The following is a 22,283-nucleotide window of genomic DNA, read 5'->3' on the forward strand; positions in this document are numbered from 1 at the left end:
AGCGAGCCATCAGAGCATCCGCGACAACGAAGAGAAGCCGAGAATTGACGGCCACAGAAAAAGACAACTATTTCCCCGAGGAGCATCAATCAGCAAATTGAAACGAGCTATTGGCAATAGTCTAAAGGCCAGATATTTCAACCACTGAATCAGCTGAGCAAGTGATAAAGACAGGCCGTGGCTTAGATCTACCCTAGATCCCTCGCCGCGAGAGCAGTCATTTTCAGGTCAGGTCGAAGTTTGTCGTAAAAAAATACCATGAATCTCTTGTCTAGTGGTGCTTTGCCCTGACACGGTTGAAGATTTGCCCAGAGCCGTGCATTGGCAGGTATGGCTACATCCATTCCCCGTGGTGCAAAGTGATCCCAGGCCCTCGTGCACGTGGGATCGAGCTGACGCCTGTTACCTCGTCTCTAGCTTGCCTATGCTGATGCCCGACTATATCTACGGCAAGTTTCTACCACTCCTCAACCACCAGACACCATGCTGACCTCGGATGGCAGTGAAACACAACCCTGGTTCGGCCTTTCCCACGAGTCCGGCCGGGGTGCTGTTCGCGACTGGTAACAAGGGATCTCATCTGGGGCATGAGCACGGTGAGTGGCGAACGACCACCTTGCGCCAGCTGCTGATAATCGGTGCTAGATCGAATGCTCCCTCCTCGATGTCATCACCGAACGCCATGAACTCATCAGCAGAAGCAGCCTCGTAAAGTAGGGCCACTCGATTGCCGCAACGGTTACAATTGCTCAATTATGACTCGAAAGATGCCAGGTCAGTTTGTGATAACTCGTGGATAAGACGTAATTGTTGATTTCGAAAGTAGCAGTCATATTTCTGTCAGTGGAAATGTCACGTGTGCCCGACGCGAGACGCTGCGACGCGTCAGTGCACGGCCTCGTCGCCTGTGGCAGACGTCTGAATACCCCCGGATGCTGCCATGGGTCGACATGCTCAAGTGGCTATAGAAAATGGGTTCATCATAATCACGAAGTGGCCAAGAGGTAAAAATCAACCGTAGAAAACACGAAATCACCCGGAAAAATCAAGCGGGTTTTGACTCGTCTTTCTGATGAAAAGGTCATCTGAACGTATCCTGCAGGAATCGAACCCGAGCCGTTATTAGAAAGTATATGCAGCAAGTTCCATTAGGCCACGCAAGGAGAGGTGCTGGCGCGCGAATTTTGCGCGATTATACCCGTGATTTCCAAATAATCATACCCGCCGTTCTTCCGGGCACACATCCGGCAAGATCAGCGTTTCGAGCTCCAGAAGTGTCTTTCATTCGATCAGGCCGACACAAAATGATAACTGAAATATGTTTAGAAGAATTAGGCTTTCTATCGCTGGTGCCCTACTGGTTCTTTGCCGCTTTTGCTGCCGGTAATGTATACATATAATAGCACTGGTCTGGGGATATATATATTGCAGGTTTTAATTCAGCATACGGCGACACTACCTCAGAAACAGGATACCGCCAAAGAGCACGCGACGAAGCTCGAGCCGAGAGAATGTCATACAGAAAAGCGAGCGGAGTATATACTACAGGGAAATTCGAAAACTGTTTCCCCTCCGGACACACATACATATGTTGCTTCTCGAGTTTTACCCGGTACGAAGCTAAACCGGAATAGGATATATCTTCGAGTTGATAGCCAATCATTGCTAGAATGGTTTATGGCTAGATCATCCTATTGTAAAATTCGGTTTAATTACGCTTCGTGGGAGAAAGTCCGAGTCTCCGCAGGGGAAACTGTTTTCGATTATTAGTGTACATACCATATCGAATCTAATATATAGAAATCATCATTGCGCACTGTTTATCAACTTTTGCATTCGTGAGGGAACAAAGATCCCCACTATGACGGGGATGGGTGTTTACCGTTGGCCGCCACTTCACCGCCCGGGAGTCACCCGCACTGCACATCATGTTGATTCACGATTCACTGGTCCGGTCCCCATCACCATTATCACCAACTCTCAACCGTCACTCACCTCCAGCCCTCACCATCAATATGCCCTCACCATCAACAAATCAACACCATCACACACCGACACACCACCCGCTCACCGTCTAAACTCCGCATTTCCCTACATCCCGACAAACCCTGCTGCCACTGCTAGCCAGAAGAGACAAGCATTCACACCGATGGAGACTACTTGGATTTCAGCCGCCACCCAGATTGGCCACCCCGCTATCAGCCATGACTCGATGCCCTAATTCACACTACGTGGAAGTGAATGCCCATTATCGAAAGACAAGGCGTGATTCAAGGCTACATAAAACTTTACGCGACCCAGGAACCTGGCTATTGAACTCTACAAACAGGCTGAAAGGCATGACACAAAGTCTACTGGATGATTCTTGATTCTATTGATTCTTTGGAGCAGGTCTTGGCTTCTTCGAGGACTCCCCGAATACTAGTCTCTGACACCACGAAGAGGTGCCTGCAATCGCCAGAGGATCAGGACGAGGACCGCGGCGCCACGGGTCGCCTAATGAGCGCAAATTTGATAACGCAGGGCTCAAGGCTGCATGGAAGCTCAAGATTATACAATCACAGGGCTCAAGGCTGTGAGGGAGCACATTTTTACAACGACAGGGCTCATTGGCTGCGAGGGAGCACGTTTTTACAGTCACAGGGCTCATGGGCTGTGAGGGAGCACATTTTTACAACGACAGGGCTCATTGGCTGCGAGGGAGCACGTTTTTACAGTCACAGGGCTCATGGGCTGTGAGGGAGCACACTCTTACAATCGCAGGGCTCATTGCTGCGAGGGAGAACTTGTTGACGCAGCACTCTCCTGCGGAGAACTTGGTGACGCAGCGGTCTCCTGCGGAGGCTCTTGATGTCGCGGAGGTCCCCGCGGAGCACATTTATACAACACAGGGCTCATTGGCTGTGAGGGAGCACACTTATACAACACAGGGCTCATTGGCTATGAGGGAGCGCATTTGTACAACACAGGGCTCATTGGCTGTGAGGGAGCGCATTTATACAACACAGGGCTCATTGGCTGTGAGGGAGCGCATTTGTACAACACAGGGCTCATTGGCTGTGAGGGAGCGCATTTGTACAACACAGGGCTCATTGGCTGTGAGGAAGCGCACTCTTACAATCGCAGGGCTCATTGCTGCGAGGGAGAACTTGTTGACGCAGCACTCTCCTGCGGAGAACTTGGTGACGCAGCGGTCTCCTGCGGAGAACTTGGTATCGCAGCGGTCTCCTGCGAGGCACACTTGATAACGCGGAGCCCGTCCCGCGAGGCACACTTGATCACGCAGAGCCCGTCCTGCGAAGAGTACTTGGTAACGCAGATCTTACCTGCAAAAGACACCCCAAGGCTGCGAGGCCCGGAGTGTGAGGAGGAAAGTCCTACTTTTCTTTTCGACAGGAAAAGAGCGTCTTTTATGCTATTCGGAGTAGGGGTTCCGACGGCGACCACTTGCGTACATTTTGCCGAGTCCAGAGATTTTGACTTCAAATTTGCAGTGGGCGACCCTAATTTCGTGGGTGTTGAGGCGGTTGATCAACGTTGAATCAACGTTGAAATAAGAATTTTCAAGAGTTCGGGGCGGAGCGAGCGGGTGGAGTGGCACGCCCCACCTGGTCCCTTGGCTCTCCTGGATCTAGCCCTGACAAATAAAATGCCTCAACGTTGTTGACAAAGGTCAAACGACTTTCAACTTGGCTGGTTAGTTCGAAAACATAGGCTGGCTCTGGCAAATCGACTGATAATACCCTAGAACTTGTGTTTGTAGACTTTGCCATCGTAGATGCCTCGATGCATGCTCCCAATTTTGGACGCATCTACCCTTCCTCACTACATTTATCTAATATAGGCACCGAATGAACGGATTTTTAAGTAAATAATCAGTTCGATTGACCTCTGCTAGGATGTTACAAGATTATCCAGCCCGATGTGCACGCAGATGAATCTTTGCTAGTAGGACACATTGAAAGTGACAGCTTTGCTGCACCAATCGCTGGGCGCTGACTTGCAACTCCAACCGCGAATCCAACTTTCTGCAAGCCGCGGATTGGGACGTTCACTTCGTGCCGAGAGCTTGTTAGTCAACGTTTGTCCCGTTGAAACTCCGTTGAAGTGTGGCCAAATGCTTATTGGGCCCCGCTTTGAATTTTCACGATGTGAGGCCAGATATGGCTGGCCGGGGCTCAGGGGGATGGTCTCTTCCACTGCGGCCATTTGCTCGCCGGAACTATTTTCACATATATAGAGTGTCACCCGTCACGAATCATATAAGAGCCACTCCCGTCATAATTTTCAAACAGGTCTATTTGTCTGCAACACCCCGCTTGATTCAATACGCGACTATGGGAGCCATTCGAAAAATTCCACGCACCCGGCAGATGCCAGACTTCCGACGTCGTTTGCAGCGCGCACTGTCCTTGTCATCCTCGGAATCCGAATACAGCCCAAGCCCATCCCGATCTCTGTCTGGAGACACTACCGAGGAAGAGCCATCGATGCCCTCGAACAAGAACGACAAAGCTGTTCCGCAACTGGGCGATCCTCCCAGTACCCACGATCGCGGGGTGCTTCCGAGTCCTCAATACGGCGAACTCTTATCTCAGCCCAGAGACAGCAACGTGCTTACCCTCACATGCCTCGCAGAGTTAGTCCGAGTCACCCCTTACTGTGAAAGCAAAGTCTTTACTAACAGATGATACTTGAAGACTGGACGTGCGGGTGAAGTGAGTTTTACATTCCCTCCAAGCAATGCACAAAGGGCTAACCTAAGGCCAGATCCCTAGATTGTAAATTGACGGACCAAAATAAGTGTATCGAGGATCTTCGCAGGGACCTGGCAGACCTTCTCCACCGGCTGGAGGCTGTCGAGGCGGAAGCAGAGGAGCGGATCAAAAGTGATATGACTGATGTGCCAGTTGGGCCGGAGCAGAAGACGGAGCAGACCCGGCGGTCGCAGCGGGGATAAAATTCGGCTGGCTCAGGGGCCTCTATGGACACTATCTATGCATAGATTCATCAAGAATTCGTCATATGGGCTCTCTCACGCTGACTACACTCTTGCCTTACGACTAGCAGCTGTTGTATTTTTGGACTAGGACCACTCTGGTGCTTTCTCTACGTGTTATACACTACATCTGTCTTCTGCGAATACAGCAAAGGCTTTTCAAATGTACCTTTGATGAATATACCTACCAACCGAGTCAGTCGATATTACGTATTACACAGAGGTAAATCTTTGCTCAGTGGCCGATTCTTTATACCAATTCGTCCCTTCGGTAAGTCTTTCCGGTACAGCGGCAACGCGACGAATAACGCAATTGTTTTTAACTTGATATGAAGATGATGGAATTTGAAGAGACATTTTGACACAAATAGCATGGCCCAGGCGAAGGTATGGCACCTGGCTCTGAAACACATCCTACTGATGAGTAATTGGTTTATGAGTAGAAGTGACGCGAATTTGAGAAACGCCCAGAACCTGAACCGAGATAGCGGCTTTCACCCTGCTGGACCTCTCCGCTAGCTTTGCCTGAACCAACCACGACCTCTCTCTCATCTGTTGTAGCATGTAATCAACGCGATCGCAAGACGGATCGATAGAAGTGTCAAGCTCTATCTCGAAGTTCCTCCCATCTATCGACGCATGAATCCAAATGAACCCCATCGAATACTCAAAGCAGGCTGGGTCTGCATTCCCCGAGGTCACAAGCGTGTTGAAAAGAGGCCCTATCGTGGTTGATGGAAGGCCAGCGCAAATGTACCTCAAATCTTGGCTACTTGCCGTTCGTTTTCCCTTACTGATTATCTCAGTTTCATCGGTTGACCGTGGATCGAGAATGACCGAATCTGAGATCCAGTACTCGGTTGACCAATTGTAGAAGAGTGGAAAACTTTTCCCGGCCAGCAAATTCTCAAAACGAAGCATGCTTTCCCGGACTTTGGAAGGTCTTTTCCATTTGGGTAGCCCAAGGAGAATGATCTTCATATCTGTCAGGTTCTCTGTATGCAGAAATCCCACCTGATAATCCTCCGGCTTCAGATTCGTCAGGTAGGCCGGAGGTTTCACGACGACACTTCCATTCAGCATACAAACGAATTTGTCTGCCCTGTCCGGTCTGTTAGAAGGGTGATCTTGTGGCATGATGGTGGACTGCAAGGTAGTGTTGATGCTCTGGCCACAGAGCTTCGACTGCTCCCATTTCCAGACAATCTCCTCGGTTTTCGAATATAGAAAAGGAAGCCTGTTCACAAAAGCTTCAGAGGAGCGATGCACCGGAGATGGAGGCTTGTCTTGATCAGGATTAGCTTTTATGTTTGCCATAGCTGGAATAAGATAGCACATACCGACGGGCCTTTTACGGAAGAGATTGAAGTCGAGCTTTGAGTGTCTATACGATGGTTTGCCATCGAGATCCATTTTTGGTGGTCGTGAATACAGAACGGGCCTGAATGCAATGCGGCGAAGCTGGATGAGACAAATTGGCGATCCAAAGGCTTGTATAGGGGGGGTGATGGAGTGTAAAAAAATATATCAAGACACTTATATGCAAGATGATGTCGAGAGAAACGCATTCAAGCCAAAGCTATGCAGTTATGCAGTAATAGCGGCAAGTTTTCCAAAGCAGATTCTGAAATTGGATGGTGATGGATCATAATTTAGATCATTCAGTGATGGTTCACCTAACACTATGCCGTTGAGACTTGAACTGATTCCACCCGTGCAGCAACTAATGATACACAAACACAAGTTTCGGCCCCTCTCAGCCCCAGCAGGGAGGCCAAAGTTCGAAACGTTGTAATTGTGGAAAGAGGTTCTCAGTCTCGCCACGGACAAGGCTGTTTGGGTACTGTATACGCTGCATAGGACTCATAATAGCCATGGGCCTAGCTATGCCATCAAGCCGATTTCGGTAACTCCAGTACTTTTTACTACGGCAGAGCATGCATCATTTTTTTCCGATAGCTTTACCGCAACCTACTATCTAGGTCATGATGCGAGAAAAGATCTTTCAAGTGGTCCTTCCTATTCGAATTAAGAGACAATATTTTTTTTCTCGTTTCTTATCATCAAGTCAATATACCAACCCCTTCTAGGTCATCCGTTGTGCCATAGGTCCGACAGAAACATAAAAGACATTAATGTACAGTTCTTCTCGACGGCCACCCCGACAAATCTTTTGCTACGCTTTGACATGAAACATTTCCGTGACCACGATGCGATCGGGCTTGGATTGCATAATTTCAAGGATCATTTTGATATCTTCTTCTATATCTTGGATTAGATGTTTGCTGTTAAACACATCTGCAGAGGTGGTGGCCAAATTACGAACACTAGCTCCCACAGCAAAAGGTCGATAAGGGAACCAAGGTTGTTCAGAGCACACTTGAACAAAACTAGACTCTTGCGATGAATATTGTCCGAGAAGGGACAGGATATATCGGATCTGCATTTCCAAGTCTTAAGTGGGTTCATTTCTGAAATGGCAATGCCAAGAACGAAGAGGTATTTTTGCTACCCACAGCTTGCACATTCAGCTTTATGCCAGAGTGTAATTTCTTCTCTTACTGTATGATGCGTTGCCTGAACAGTTGGTGGATGCTCAAAATGCCCGCATTGTAGTAAATGGGTTACTTTCGATGGGCAGCCTATGACAGCACTGTATAGAAAAAGATGGAATGCTTTAGGTCCATACCCGAGTCGCAAGTTTCCAGTAACTTGAAATATGGTCCAATGGTTCTATTGGAGGCAGCAATTCTTCGCTGGTTCGGAACTAGAACTATCCTCCTATCTTACCTAATGAACTGGGTCCATCATAACGCAAACTTAGTCCGAGACCCGGTTTTCATGGACCGACAAGAAGCTGCTGCCTTGCACATGGCTCTGTCTACGGGGGTGGTGAGATTTATCATTCGTCTCAATCTCAGCTGCTCCTGGCCAGGAGACCGGAAGCTTCCAAGCAAACCTATCGACCAGGAGGGTAAGCTCGACTCTGGCAGTGGACGGGGCAAATTTTCTGTGCCCTGAGTGTGAATGTTGAAGTGTGATTATAGATAGAGTCAAAGCTCTCTTCATAGTGACCTACTTATAGACTCACAACGACTGCATTCTGTGGACCAAAACTCACCATCAACTCTCAATCAGCTTTCACGATACATAATCTCATTACTCGCACACAATCCTTTAAATACCCTCACCGATGGTAAATACCACAAGGGATCACCCACGTTTGATATAAGATCTAAGCTATCCTCAAGTACAAGGTTAGCAGGAGGCAGGTCTGCATTGTAAGCACACTGGGAATTTAAGTCTTGCAAATCACATGGCTGGTGTGATGTGAATGGGGCCCCAATCTGTGCACACATCGTCGAGGCACGGGCCGTCAGGCATTGCAGCAATTCGTGTGGGAAAAGGGTGGCTCTCTCATGATTGGCCGCCACCCTTTTCCTAACTCATCATGGCTAGTTCGGGCTTTCGAAAGGGCACTCATGCATAATTCCCACTGAATTTGGATTTTGACGCACAGGTCGCCAACCCCGCTCCATAAACTGTTCGCGGCACCCTTTACCTCTCAACTTTCTATTTTGCCATTTTTCTACTTTTCTCCCTCGAAAAGTGAATGGTCAAGATGAGTGACCAAGAAGGAAAAGATGTCTCCGATTCAAAGAGAATAGTGCAAAACCAGCTCATCAATATGTCCATGTCTTCTGGCGAAGAAGCTCGCAGAGCTCGGGGGAAAAAGGACATTGAACTACCCTCTCAGCAAATCGCCAATAATCCAAACATCGGCCAGGTATTATCTTCAGGGTCGGAAGCACAAAAGAAGAGACAGACAAATAAAAAAGACTAAGCGGCGAGTGCTTGCACAAGGAATACACATCGAGAAATCACGGAGAGAGATTTATTGATTTGACATGATTGACACGAAACAATTACTCGAATGTACATGTTTGGTCAGCTTCAATGAATCGCTTCCTCACTTGATCCTTATACGCCGTCTCTTGCCATAGTTTCGCTTGAATGAAATCTTCCGCCTTTGTGGTCCAGTATGGGCTAACTGTCCGATCAAAGACCCGCTGAGTGCAATGTTCTTCACAAAATATGCGCTGGATATGCTCGTTGAACACACGAAGAAGACCTTTCGGGCTGTGGAGCGCTTGGAAATACCAGAAGCTTCCTCTGTCCCAGCATTTTCTCATGATCTCGGCCTGGGCGGGGGCGGAACTGTGAAGTCTTTGTTCTTGTTCGTCAAACGCATCTATAAATTCAACCATGACTTCTTGAAACTTTTGGAGATGCTCGCCATTCTCAATATCATCGATAGGTCGACCAGTCAACCAGTAGGGTGGTGTTTGTAGTTCGATTGGGAAGATGCAGGCCCATTCCAAGTCAATCAAGGAAGTGATGTGCCAATCGTTATCGACAAAAATGTTGCTTGGATGGAGATCAGTGAGTGAAAGAATAAATGGGCCGTCACGATATTGGCTGGAAATAAAATGCGGCAAAAGACCCTTCATCATAGTCAAAGCGGCTAGCTGCTCCTGCCCATCATTCAGGTCATGGATAGCATTAGGCTGATAGTGTATGCGATTGTCGTGACAATGTAGAAGGTCCAGAATATAGGGTTCCACACATTGGAAGGTAGAGCTCCTAGGTATCGTGGGAATCCCTTCATTCTCTAAAGTCTGGAGTCGCAATGTAAGGGGACGATTCGTTAATTTGATCAGGCCATCGTCATCCAAACTTAACGATCCAATACGTGGAAATTGGATTCGACTCAGTTGAACCATGATCTTCGCGATATCACTGAAAAGAGTATGTCTTCGAGTCTTGTCCGTTAAGAGATATTCTCCCCACGTATCAGAGAGCATACGCCCATTTTTAACGAAGCTGATGATCATGTATCCCATTTTGATGGCACTTTCATTCCTGGTACCGACAAATGGACAAGTATTTGGGTATCTAAACCATGACCGGATGGTTCGCTTCAAGCGCCAATGCCATCTTGTAAACCAACCCATGCATTTCTCCAGAGCAAACTAAGGGCAAAGTTAGCCGTAGCTCTTCTGAATAAGAGAGTAGAACAGGCCTACTTACAGCCTGTCCATTAGGAAAGGCGAAGCCATAGAGGGAAGGTATTGGAACATCTGGGCAATTCTCAAGGATCCAAATATATGTGGCGACTTCACAGCGCAATTTTTCGTTACTATTCCCAGGAAAAGTCTCCTCGCCAATTTTGAAAGGCAGCGGGACACGAAAAAGAACACGTTCCTCGGATTGCCGACCTATATGGATTGGAATGCAAACATTGTAACTTCCAAATAGCCAATCGGCCTCCTCGGCAACCTGGCAATCTTTCACGCCAAGATGGAACGAGACCAAGGATTCAATGTCACGTCTATGGGTAAGGAGATCTGAACAGAAGGCTTTCAGCTTCTGCGGATAGTCTAAGCGATGCAAGATGTTGTCGTCGTCGGTCAGGGCATCCTCCAAGGAAATGAAGTTTCCCTTCAGTAAAGGGAGACCTGCCATGTTGAAGGGAGAGAATAATCTGTCACAATTGCCGTGGTCGGCGCAATAAACACATCGAGGATACAAAGCACTTGGGTCTTCAAGTGCAGGAAAGGGGGGTGATATGATCACCAACTCTGCACAAAGATGGTCCGGCACCGGCGAAATGTTTATCCCAATATATGACAAATTACGCCCCACTTTGATGCGGGTCGTGATGTTTCTGCCTCTTTGTCTGAATCTGCGGAGCGGATCCACCGGGCTTGGGGTTTCTCCCGAGCGTTCTTTGTCTGTTCAGACGAGCCTTGGAATGGAGTGGACTCCCACTATCTTAACTACCAATAAAAAGAGGAATCTTTCCCTAAGCGGATCCGTGCGTTTCTTTGTTCTTACCCGGGCAGTCTTGGCCCGGGTCGACGCTCAGCACCGCTACAGCAAGGAATCTTACACAGATGGGAAATACATAAATAGCGTCTCTGTACTTCTTTCGGTCCTGTATGTCAACCCACAGGTCTTCAAGCATTTACCAAAGCATTTGTCAAAGAGTCCTTCAATCTAATTACGGGTTTTATCAATTTCTTGTTCGTCCACTATGTCTCATCACTTCAATGCTGCGCCGAGCCCTGAACCCGCCGAAGTTCTAGCGCAGCGTCCCAATGAGCATGCTGAGGCAGGTACGTCGATATCTTGCTTGCAATATTTGATGCAGAGGCAGCTAGGTTAACCATCGCAGAGCTGAGCCATATGTTGTTGCGCCGGTCGCTAGTTACGACTAGAATGGTCATGGGAAGATTGTTGCCTTATTACTTTATGTACCTTCTCGCGATAAGGTATATCAAAGAGCAAAGTGAGTTCACAGGGGATATTAGGGAACGTATAGATATTTACCAATCCAAATCGCCCCAGAATCCTCTCAGGGGTGTATATTTACCAACTCCGTGTACCCATGGTGGGAGGAACAACAGTGTGTCCTTGATTCAGAGAGCGCAATTTCCGATCTGGACCATTCTATCAAGGAGCAGCTTCGGGCAGATGGTTGGCTACTGGATCGAAGTGGACAGGAAATCCCACTGAGCCCATTTCCACCCGATATCGACTCCGTGATCCTCGCGCGAAGCTACATTACTACACTCGAGAATTGGCTCCGGAGTAATGTGGAAGATCCCGAGGAAATAATCCCAGTCGATGGAGATATAGATCCATAGATTGTCGTGACCAGCGATATAAGTAGGAGAATACAGGATCCGGCTTCCTTGAATGCAAGAACGAGGCTGACAGGTAGATATATTTATCATCAAGTCTTGGCAAACATATTTGATTGCTCGGACTCTATTTTCCGAGAGCTCGAAAGAGTCAAAGTCCAGTTTGGTCGATTGAAAGAGATCCTATGTGTCCCATGTCAGATATTACTTCAACGCATTCACTTGAAGATTAAATGTTCATTTGAAGCTGACTTTCTCTTCTTTGGACGGTCTTCTAGTGTAAAATAGAAAGATATACAGTCAGAGTTATGGAATTTTGTTTCGTTGAAGCATCAGATGTAGAGTTCCAGTGAGAAGGATCCTAAAGAATACAACCCATTAAACAATTTGTTCGTGGCGGTCCTCCAATACACCATTTGGCTTTCCCTTTAGTATTCAAATTCAAAAATCCAATTTACAAGCCGAGTAACTCGGGAACTAGTATCTTTAACGTACTACTTGCCCGAATAGACTCGTTGCATCTTCGATTCTGCATCACCAGTTCAGTTCCCAAGTCTGCCTGAAATTTCCGCGGAGATTATTATAGAATGCACAGTCGACCAAAGAAAGCCTAGCTCTGATTTAGCTAGCTTGTAGATCCTACTCTTCACATAGAAACTCACTGATATAATACCTATCAAGTCTCTTAACAGCTCATTTCCTGTGATTATAGGCCTCGATGATATTACTTCCGCCAATGTCGGATCTTATTAGTTTCCGTGAATTCCTGACCTAGACGGCCGACTGAACATAGAGGGGAAATTTGCATTAGTTTTTATCCCCCTTCCTGGGAACGTAGGTCCCACTCCTACTACTCTGAAATTTCGGTTATGCCATGGATTGTGCCGCAGACCAACCAGATGTAGGAATCTCTACCATCCACGAGTCATGTAACCAGTGGAATGCTGGGCTTGGGTCGCCTGATGCCATTGATTGGATTCCCTTAGCGCCGCGACTTGAATAGGGGAACTCCCAACCCTTGCAAACAAAGCAAACATCCAAAGGGGTCGAGGATATAATCACGTGATAATGTGTCATTTATAAGCCTAATCTTCTCCACCCTCGAAGCGTCCGTCTTTCGCTTTTATTCCGATCCGACACAATAAAGGCAAACTAGAAGATTCGATCGCGATACCTCTTACTCATCTTCCTAGTTTGCTAGTATACCACCGGTGCCATTAACCATACCAGGACTATAATGGCATCTTTGCATACTCTACCCCTAGAGATCTTGGATCTAATCGCAACGAACCTTGACCTACGTGATTACTTGAATTTCTGTATAACGTGTCGTCAAACGAGATCTCGATTCGGCCGTACACCCCTTACGCCCATTTTGAAAAGTATCAAGGCTCTTCACGGCGAGGAGCTAGAAGAATGGTATGAGAACTGTCAGCTAGGAACATATCATCACATATCGCGAGGCCACATTTTATCATATGCCTATCGTGAAAACGGTGTGACTCCAGGTCTGAATATTCTGGGCCAACGGGGAGCGTCACTCAAGTATGTTCCGTGCGGAGGCCTCGTTGAGAGCGCAGCTCGATCAAATGACTATCAAAGACAGTTAAGCTGGTTGACCCATCATGGTGCATCTTACCTAGAAGTCCGAGGTGGAATCAACAGGCTCTGTCGCGATTCTTACGACAAAGGCGATTTCGAAAGATTCAGATGGCTGTTCCCCAATGGAGCCTCTTTAGATTATCTGGCCGAAACAGTCTCAAAAGTTCCCAGTCGACCCGGTCCAAGAACAGTTTACGCTTTACGTAATAATCGCAACCGTTTGATGAAAGCTCTCAGGACAGAAGAAATTTCTCGCGCTCCAAAGAGGATTTTTCGCTCTCCAAGGATTTCTCGCGCTCCAGACAGGATTTCTTCAGCGCGACATGCCCGAGTACACCAATAGTGAATGTGGCACGTCTCGCTTTCAATTTTCATCGGGCAAATACAAAAGGAATCGATATCTTGGTGCATATATTAGCAGTATCTGATGGCGTTGTGCCAAGTACACTTTCGACACAAGAGCTGGACGCCTAGCGTTGACCAACCAGTCCGCCTGCGTCCAATTTACATGGCTCATCAAGAGGAAAGAGACAGTACGAGCGAAGTTTGTATAAGTTATGTCAGTTCTGGTTGAATAAGAGATAATAAATAATTACAGTTTTTGTCCTTGAGTTTTGTCCCACACAGTTTCCAACATAAGCTAGAATACTCCGAGGATGGTGAGTAATATATATCATCCTCGAGTCTCGCTTTATCTCCGCCATGGAAGGCGAAACCGCGTAAACTTTAACATCGACCAGCATGGCAAAGTTGGATTCATATGTTTAGTATCTCTATTCAGCTACTGTTGGAATTCAAAATTCAACGCGGTTTGCAATAATGTCCGTGATGGAATCAGTTCCAGTCAGCCAGTAAAGTTAATTCCGAACTTTGCTACCCCAGCATCGCCATACCTGTATAACTTAGCCGGCGTGCCGAAAATGCCTCTCTGCGCTTTTCTCCCTCGCACCGACAACGTCAGTGCACCATCTAAGGAAATTGTCGAATCTTTGTTCTGAAAATTCTCCGTAGGATTGCCAATCACAGCGGACAAAGGCCTTGAGCTTTGCAAAACCCTCCTCCATAGGATTCAAATTTGGAGAATATGCTGGCAAAAACCCTAGCTTTACAGCAGCTTCCGAGGACATCTTTTCAATTTTGCTCGAGTGATGAAAGAATGCATTATCCACCACTAGCACAGACTTCGGCTCAGGCCCTTTACCACAGTGTTGGAGAAGCTGCTCGATATAATCTTCAAAGACAGACGCGTCAGTTGAATCCTGGACCATCCGAGACAAAAGTACATATACCACAAAACATGCGAGCAATTGGGTGGCTGCTGAATTATCCAGTCTCTATTGGTAAAGTACCACCTTCAGGAAGCACATGACGAACCCACCAGAGTAAAACCATGTGCCGCTTTAGGTAGCCGCATGTCGACTTGACCTCCTTCGTATATCACTCACCTTTCTCTGATTTCGAATGGGGGCGGGCTACGGAGGCCCGGCGAGAAGAGGCTAAGAATGATGAGCTGGATGTTCGGGGCGATGTAGGTTCGCGAATTGAAAGTCATGAAAAGGACAGTGGAGCTAAGTTAATCCGGCGGCAAGATCATCACATACCTTGGCGTGACCAACGCCGAGATATTCCCTGAAAGCTCAATGCACTACTACAAGAAAGTCGCCCAGACGATGATGTTGTGATATGAGGCTGGTGCAGATCAGGAACCAAGCCGAACCATCAGAATTAATCCCGAAGTAGGTATACGAAGAACCAAGTTGATTGGAAATCAACTTGATCTTCTCGTTGTATATATAGCCTCATGTTTCCCTCTGAATAAATAACACAATTCATACCTCTGAACTACAACAGTTCCTGATCCGCACTCGTATCTCATCAATTCTCTCCCAGTGTTAGTGAGGTATATTATCATCAGTGAACAGCACTGCTGATACACCCAGGCTTCGCATTGTCGCAACCTGTAGAGTCACCCCTCACTCTGCGGGCATATGATGACACACATACTGAGAGATCCTGATAAATGGTGGCCCTCATTGGCTCGGTGGATAGATCTGCTGATGTAATCGTACTGTATTAGGTACCATGACGTAATGGGGGCAAGAGTAATCGCACCTTCAAATACAGCGGCGCAAGTCATGCTTTCATTGTTTTTTGCAGTACCTGTGGTTTTATGTTCTCGACCAAATCTACTTCTGTATCTGAGATTGACGACTTTAAATATGAATTACCGTGTGGAGATGCCGTATAAGCTTCCTATTCCACGGCTACGACGCGAAAGACGGGAAAGCAGTGGGCGACGAACCAGCCAGGCTTGCGACTCTTGTCGACAACGAAAAATCAAATGTGATGGCAACCGGCCTACCTGCTCTTTTTGCCATGCCCATGGCTTAAACACCTGTTTTTATTCGGATGCCAAAGGTGTTCGACAGCAAAAAGACTTAGAATTGATGAAAAGAAAGATTGAGAACTACGAGGAGATGTTTCGAAATATTTTAGGAGAACTCGAGGTATCTACCGCTGACCAAGTTGCGAAGGCGCTCAAAGTATGTATTTTCCTTGAATCGGCGATGTTGGAATCTTGAAGAAACTAACGAAAGCATCTACAGAGCCCGTGTGGTGCAAACTTGGAAGGGCATCAGAACAGGCCGTCCAGTGCCTCGTCCTCATCCTCGATCGGCTATTTGGACGCAATTGATGTTGTGAAGGAGGACCTTAATCGGAGCGAAAAAAGCAGGGCGACTGGGCAGATGGGGAAGAATTCTGAAGTTACGTGGATGCAGCGCTTGGACTCAGAAGCTACGAAGCAGAGTGACAGAGAAGCCCCTCCAAATATGATCCCACGGCACCAGCTTCCAATTGACGATTCAATTGCATCAATGAACTACAACCTCGATTATCAAAATATCTCAAATTTGAATGTAATCAACGCTTTCATCTTGCCACCAAAATCGCTAGCGGATCAATTATTCCAAATTTATCTGACGAAGGTTGACATTTCTTTCCCATTCATTCGACGGGACCTCTTTATTGCTCAGTACGACCGCTGCTACTCCGGGGGCCTTATAAATCCTGGCAGAAAATGGTTGGCCATTTTCAATATGATCTTCGCCATCGGGTGCGCTATTGGTCGACTTTCTGAACAGAACCTACAGCAGGAGGCAGATGAGAATCTCTTTTTGGCAAGGGCTAAATCTCTGAGCCTTTCAGAGAGCGTTCTCTATGATCATGATGATCTACAGCAAGTACAGGCCGAAGCCCTGCTCGCGTTCTACTTCCTGGTAGTATCGCAGATAAACAGGTATGATGTGGGTTCCTCAAGAGTGCCCTTCCAATTGACGGATCCCTTCTATATTGCTCTGGCTTTTAACACTATCTCAGATCATGGAAAATAATTGGCATTGCGGTACGCTCGGCTATCGCGCTAGGGATCAATCTTCAGCAAAAGCCAAGCGAGCACGATTTGAAATCAGACGAAGCTCGCAAGCTACTGTGGTGGTCGATTTTTCGCCTGGAGAATGTTCTTTTTGTCATGACCGGGAGAGTTTCCTGCCTCGGAAGTGCTTTCTGCTCCACACCTCCGCCACTTCTCGGGCCAGGTCTGGGATCTGCAGGACCGGACATCCACCCACCACCCAACGCACACCGGTGGACCATAGAGTTGGGAAAGAAGCAGATGGATTCTCAGAGAGATCTTTTGCAGTCGCTAACTCCCAGCACATCCCTCTATTTTTTCTATATGGTAGACCTGTCGTTGATCGCCCATACCATCGCTAGTGAAGTATATGCGATCGACAGTTCCCGGGCAGGCCGAGCGCGAGTCGAAGGCCGTATAGAATTTTATAGCAAAAAGGTGGATTACTGGATATCGACTTTACATCCTTCGTTCAGTTTCCAAGACAATCAAGGTAATCCACAACTGAGAATCGGCTCCCCCTTTCAAATTTCCCTCGCCTTGAATTACTACAGCGCCCGCATCGTGCTTAATCGACCTTGCCTCAACAGCCATGCATTTGGAAAGAAAAGCGGCTCACAGCCTTCTCGTTCCCAGTTTGCCAATACAGCTGCTCTCAACTGTCTCCGTGCGTCCCTGGCTATCATGGCACTTCTACCAGATCAGCCAGATCTGGTTTGGTGTTATGAAGTCCTGCAGTGGTGGGATCTATTACATGTTCTTACTCAGGCGACTGTAATATTACTCCTCGATATTTCAATTGGTCCAATACCGACGAGGTCAGGTGAAAGGACAGTTTCTGTTGAATCGTCAGAGCTGGTTTGGACGAGGACGAAGAAAGGTCTTTCTTGGCTGCATTGTCTGGGAAGGACTTCAGAGGCCGCTCGACGGGCATTTCAGTTCTTCAGCAGCTGTATTGGTCGCATAGCTCCAGCTAATGACCTCGACCTGAGCGGCATCCCTGCGACGTTTGGATCATTTCAAACCTCCCGCGATCCGAACTTTCCATGGCTTCGAGACTCTCCCGAAGAGAATGCAATGGCGCCTCAGCAAGAAGTGCAAGCCTTAAATGATCGGGAGTTTTCCAAGTGGATGGATTCACCCAATTTGTCTAGGTATGGCAATATACACGACGACACACGAACTCAGGATTCAGAAGAAACTCCGTCTTCTTTGAGTATAATACCAAGTACCTCAGCAGTGCTCGACGCTGACACAGATATGTCGGAGCTCATCTCAAATTCCGATACCAGCATCGACGATTTGCTGATGTCCATGGCGGGCTCTAATGCATCCTGGACCGCGAGTTCCGGCAGCCTTGAGTCTCTGGAACAATTGCAAACATCAGAAACATACCTACCGTAGCCAGGGATATCATGAAGATGACGGCGCAGGCTGCGCGTCTATTATCATTTTTTTCAAGTGATACAAACCTTCCTGCATTAAATGTAGCGCCACCGTATTTAATAACCTAAATTTTGCCATCTGCGGCTTCTTACCACCGTAGCACATCTATGGCTTTTGTCGTTGCTTTCGAACTGCCAATGCTTTTCACATTACTCTTCTTTGCTTTGATTACCAGGTTATTCTTTCTGTGGGTCGTCCAAGGTGATTGGCCATTTCCTAAGATGGACTTGGTAATGTACGTCTTATCTTCTTTTGCCCGCCGTTTTGACAGGGCTTTTCTGGAGCAAGAAGCCATCGATGTGGATCCAAATCTTTCTTGGGATTCTTTCAATAATTCCGTACACACAAACTGTACGCCTCAGATTAATAAAAAGGCTAGTTCTAAGCTAATACTGGCTCAGTTTCTCCGCATCGGTTTTCAGCAGCTCAAAAATCCATTCACAAAACGATCAACACGTATCGCACTCCGAGTTTATTTTTTGGCCTCTGCGATCTCAAAGATATTAGTGACATTTTTGGGGGCATTTCTGCTACATAAAATTCACTGTATCACTCCCTTCCTGCTTTTTTTGTATCACCTTTGTGAGATCGCATGGTACTTGTGGTTAACCAAAGGCGCCACACAGGGCCGGAAAAGGCTGCATCATCTATCAAGCGTGAGCCTTCTATTGCTAGGGGCTGCTATTCTTGACGCAATTTCGAGACTATGGATGATTGCCCTTGAGGTATTTTTTCGAAGCTTTGAGCCTACGTGATGGGAGAGCTAACGATATCAAGGTCCAGCTTATCGTTTGCACCATGTGGGCAGTGTACAATCAGTTCGTTGCGTGATGTGCAATGAAGGGTTCTATATACATCCTTTGAATCAAGCTGGGTTATAATTCCAAAATATCAGCCAATCCGAATTGTCATCGCTGAATTAATCATACCGTTGGTCCTAATGGCGAGGGCCTGGAAGTGGAGAAGGAAGGTGAATTGGCTGTAAATCTTGGTTATAACTCTCCCGTGTGAGCGAAATTTGCATTTACCAAATGATAATTGTATACAGGGGGCCAAGCCAAGGACAAGCCGTGGAGATCTGCGATCCTATAAGATCAGCCCGCCTACTTCGATCTCCGTCGAAAGCCTGACACGGAGCCATGGGATGTGACTTCAGATTATTACAATGCCACGACCGATTCAAGCTGCAATTCCATAGGCGCTGTGCTGGTGTCATTTTCAAACATCCAGGTCTTCTGAAAATGTAAGAAAAGGAGAGCTGGCATGAGCAGACGGGAGAACAAGGGACTCTGTTGTGATACATACGGGGGCCGCACAGATCAGGAGCCCGCCGCACTGTAAGTTGTACAACGTCTATCTTTTCTTGTGCATAAAATAGGATCAGGCAGCGCAACATGGCTTGATGTTTCTCTAATTTTGATGGGGTATTCTTTGAGTAAAAGAATGCGCTCATCATCGGTGAGTGGAATCAAATGGCATGATCTGTTGCCACCCTGTCAGTCGCAATAAGGTACTGGTTCACAATGGTTGATGATTAAACACGTCATCGATGCTTTTCTGTGGCATCCCCACGACTGTGTAAACAGTGCCAACAGTGAGAAAAGGCTTTTTATAAACTGGATCACCAGAAAGAAAAATACAATGCCTCCGAGTGCTGCATTAAATCAATGATGAAATGTTGAACCAGCTGCAATTGAAGGGTCGTCTGTGTTTGTGCCCTCACAATTCACAGCGATCGTTGCGTCGACACAAGCAGAATGACTCGCTGCAATGCTATAAATACCCGATCTCTTGCCAGCAGAACAGCAGAACAGTCATTCGCAAGCATTCCTTTGTCACTCTGGGTCAGAAATATCGATCGCTTTTCGTCTTGGCCAGCAACACTTCGGTATGGACTGACCTCAAAGTCATGCACTTATAATTAAACTGGCCTTTTGCATCGCACTAGCCTCTCATTGTTCGATGCTGAAGTCTTCAAACAGCAAGTGAGTGTAGCTGCCCCGTCATTTGAAATCATGTTGACATGGAATATGTTCAAGATCAGTCCTCCTCTACTATCCCTCTAGGAAACCATTTGGCGTACCTTGGATGACCTCAAAATGATCGAAGCTGCACGCACGGTGAGTTATGAATTGCCTTCATAAGCTGCCTACTGATGATTAATGATAGATCGAAGTCGTCCCTTACACAGCCGCTTCGACCTTGCCAGAATGCAGCGAACAACAATAGCCAACAACGTAAGTTTTTTATGAGCGGCAATATGGAGAGTATTCGTCCTGTGCTAACGACTCCCCGTATAAGAAGGCAACATTCGACCACGAGCCGCTCGATCTCCTTTAAGTCACCCTGGTGCGTTGCCTCTGCCTATTCCCATAGCCGGGGCTGCATTTTGGATCTCAGTGCAGACGTTATTTACTTGGGGTTTTATCTTGTCGTGCTCTGTGCCCATCAGAAAAGATCGCTGATGCTACTTTCTAGTCATCGGACAAATTTCAAGATGGCACTCGCCACGACCGAGCCGTACTTCCCCATTGTCCTCAAAACTAAGGATGCAGTGCACGTCGGGCCGGACCAATGAATCCCAGTGCGTTTCTATTTCGCTGTTCCAAGACACCTGCTTGAAACGTCCATTTCGCCCACGTTGACGGAACAAACCTAGGAAGGCTGAGTGCCCTTTGATTAGCCATATGGTAGAGTTTCAACATGTTTTTATCTCTCCCGGCTTCATCCTGTCCGACCAAAGTTAACTGTCACTATATTAGCTTCCGTATCCCGACGGCCCTGCACCCCTTGTCCCATATCCGATTCGAAGCTTCGACGACGGCATGATCCGGTCCGATGCTAGGCCGAGTGAGCTATTGCAACATCCAGCGACAACGAAGAGAAGCCGAGCATCGACGACCACCGAGAAAGACCACAGTTTGTCCGGGGATAATATCAATCAGCAACGAATCGAGCTTTTGGCCACAGGCTGAGGGCCAGCTCTGTCAAGCCTGGTTGTAGCTGAGCAAGCGACAATCCAGGCTGCAGCACTGGATCTACCCCAGATCTCTCACCGTGAGAGCAGTCGTTTTCAGGTCAGTTCCAAGTTTGCCCTAGACCAAATACCATTAACCTCTCCTACAGTGATACTTTGTCCTGACACGGTTGAAGATTTGCCTGGCGTACGAACAGTAAATACGAAACAGCTATGCATTGGCAGATATGGCCCACATCCATTCCCGCGGTACGGAGTGATCCCGGGCCTTAGTGAACGTATAATCGAGCTGACGCCTGCTACCTCGTCTTTGATTTGTCCATGCTGATGCCAGACTATATTGACGGCAAGTCTGCACCACCCTCATTCACCGGAAATCATGCTGACATATGCAATGACACACAGCCCTGGTTCGGTCGTTCCCACAAGTTCGATCGGAATAGTGTATTGTGGCTGTTATTGGGAATCTCATCTAGGCCGCGAGCAAGGTAAGTTGCGAACACCCATCTTGCGCCAGCGGCTGATAATTGGTACTAGATCGAGTGTATCCAACGGCAAATTGCTTTGGCCGTGTCCAATGCAGAGGGCGATTCATAACTGCCACCGTGGCCTACTTGATAAAGAAGCTGGCAAGTACGCTGCCATCACTAAGATAGTTTGGAGGCCAACTAACCATGTTGTCAGGTCAATATGATGAAGATGACTGTTTCCTCCCAAATGCGGCCACGAGCCGATCGGATGCTCCCTCATCGATGTTACCACCGAACGCCACAGAATCGCCAGCCGAAGCAGCCTCGCAAAGCACCTGGCTGATGGTTTGCTTCAGCTGTCACAATTTCCCATTAACGATTCAAGAGGTATATGGCTAGTTTTTAATGCAAGACGGAGATGGCCTGCTTATTGACGTAGCCGCTCATGTTTCTTTCATTGTGGGCGTGTCAATGTACGTGGCGCGCTGTGACGCGTCAGGGCAACCACTGCCTTGTGCCCTCCGTTGCATGCGTCTGGTGCGGCAGGTCCGCGATGACCATCAATTTCAATACCGCCGGTTACTGACTTTGACCGACATGCCCAATCGACTCCGGGAAAGTGGTTTCACCATTCTCAAGGAATATTCCCGTCAGCATGGTATCAAGTGCT

General features: G+C 47.4%; 4 protein-coding genes across 4 annotated transcripts; 2 read left to right on the forward strand and 2 right to left on the reverse strand.

The window, feature by feature from the left end:
• Positions 1-8,925: 8,925 nt before the first annotated feature.
• N7481_010261 (uncharacterized protein) lies at positions 8,926-9,903 on the reverse strand (the record flags this gene model as incomplete). Its single annotated transcript, XM_057269480.1, has 1 exon — positions 8,926-9,903. One exon carries the CDS (start codon positions 9,901-9,903, stop codon positions 8,926-8,928), a length of 978 nt encoding a protein of 325 aa, XP_057120157.1.
• A 52-nt stretch (positions 9,904-9,955) lies between these two features.
• N7481_010262 (uncharacterized protein) lies at positions 9,956-10,525 on the reverse strand (the record flags this gene model as incomplete). Its single annotated transcript, XM_057269481.1, has 1 exon — positions 9,956-10,525. The coding sequence occupies one exon, from the start codon at positions 10,523-10,525 to the stop codon at positions 9,956-9,958; it is 570 nt and encodes a 189-aa protein (XP_057120158.1).
• A 571-nt stretch (positions 10,526-11,096) lies between these two features.
• On the forward strand, positions 11,097-11,709 carry N7481_010263 (uncharacterized protein; the record flags this gene model as incomplete). The annotated part of the gene is made up of 2 exons (XM_057269482.1): positions 11,097-11,178; positions 11,411-11,709. The coding sequence occupies 2 exons, from the start codon at positions 11,097-11,099 to the stop codon at positions 11,707-11,709; spliced, it is 381 nt and encodes a 126-aa protein (XP_057120159.1).
• A 3,836-nt stretch (positions 11,710-15,545) lies between these two features.
• N7481_010264 (Zn(II)2Cys6 transcription factor) lies at positions 15,546-18,124 on the forward strand (the record flags this gene model as incomplete). The annotated part of the gene is made up of 3 exons (XM_057269483.1): positions 15,546-15,851; positions 15,915-16,606; positions 16,687-18,124. 3 exons carry the CDS (start codon positions 15,546-15,548, stop codon positions 18,122-18,124), a joined length of 2,436 nt encoding a protein of 811 aa, XP_057120160.1.
• Between the last annotated feature and the right edge of the window lie 4,159 nt (positions 18,125-22,283).

Source organism: Penicillium waksmanii (assembly GCF_028829765.1).
Source record: "Penicillium waksmanii strain IBT 27052 chromosome Unknown utg000008l:1.0-5622682.0:1.0-5626561.0, whole genome shotgun sequence".
Classification (NCBI taxonomy): Eukaryota; Fungi; Ascomycota; class Eurotiomycetes; order Eurotiales; family Aspergillaceae; genus Penicillium; species Penicillium waksmanii.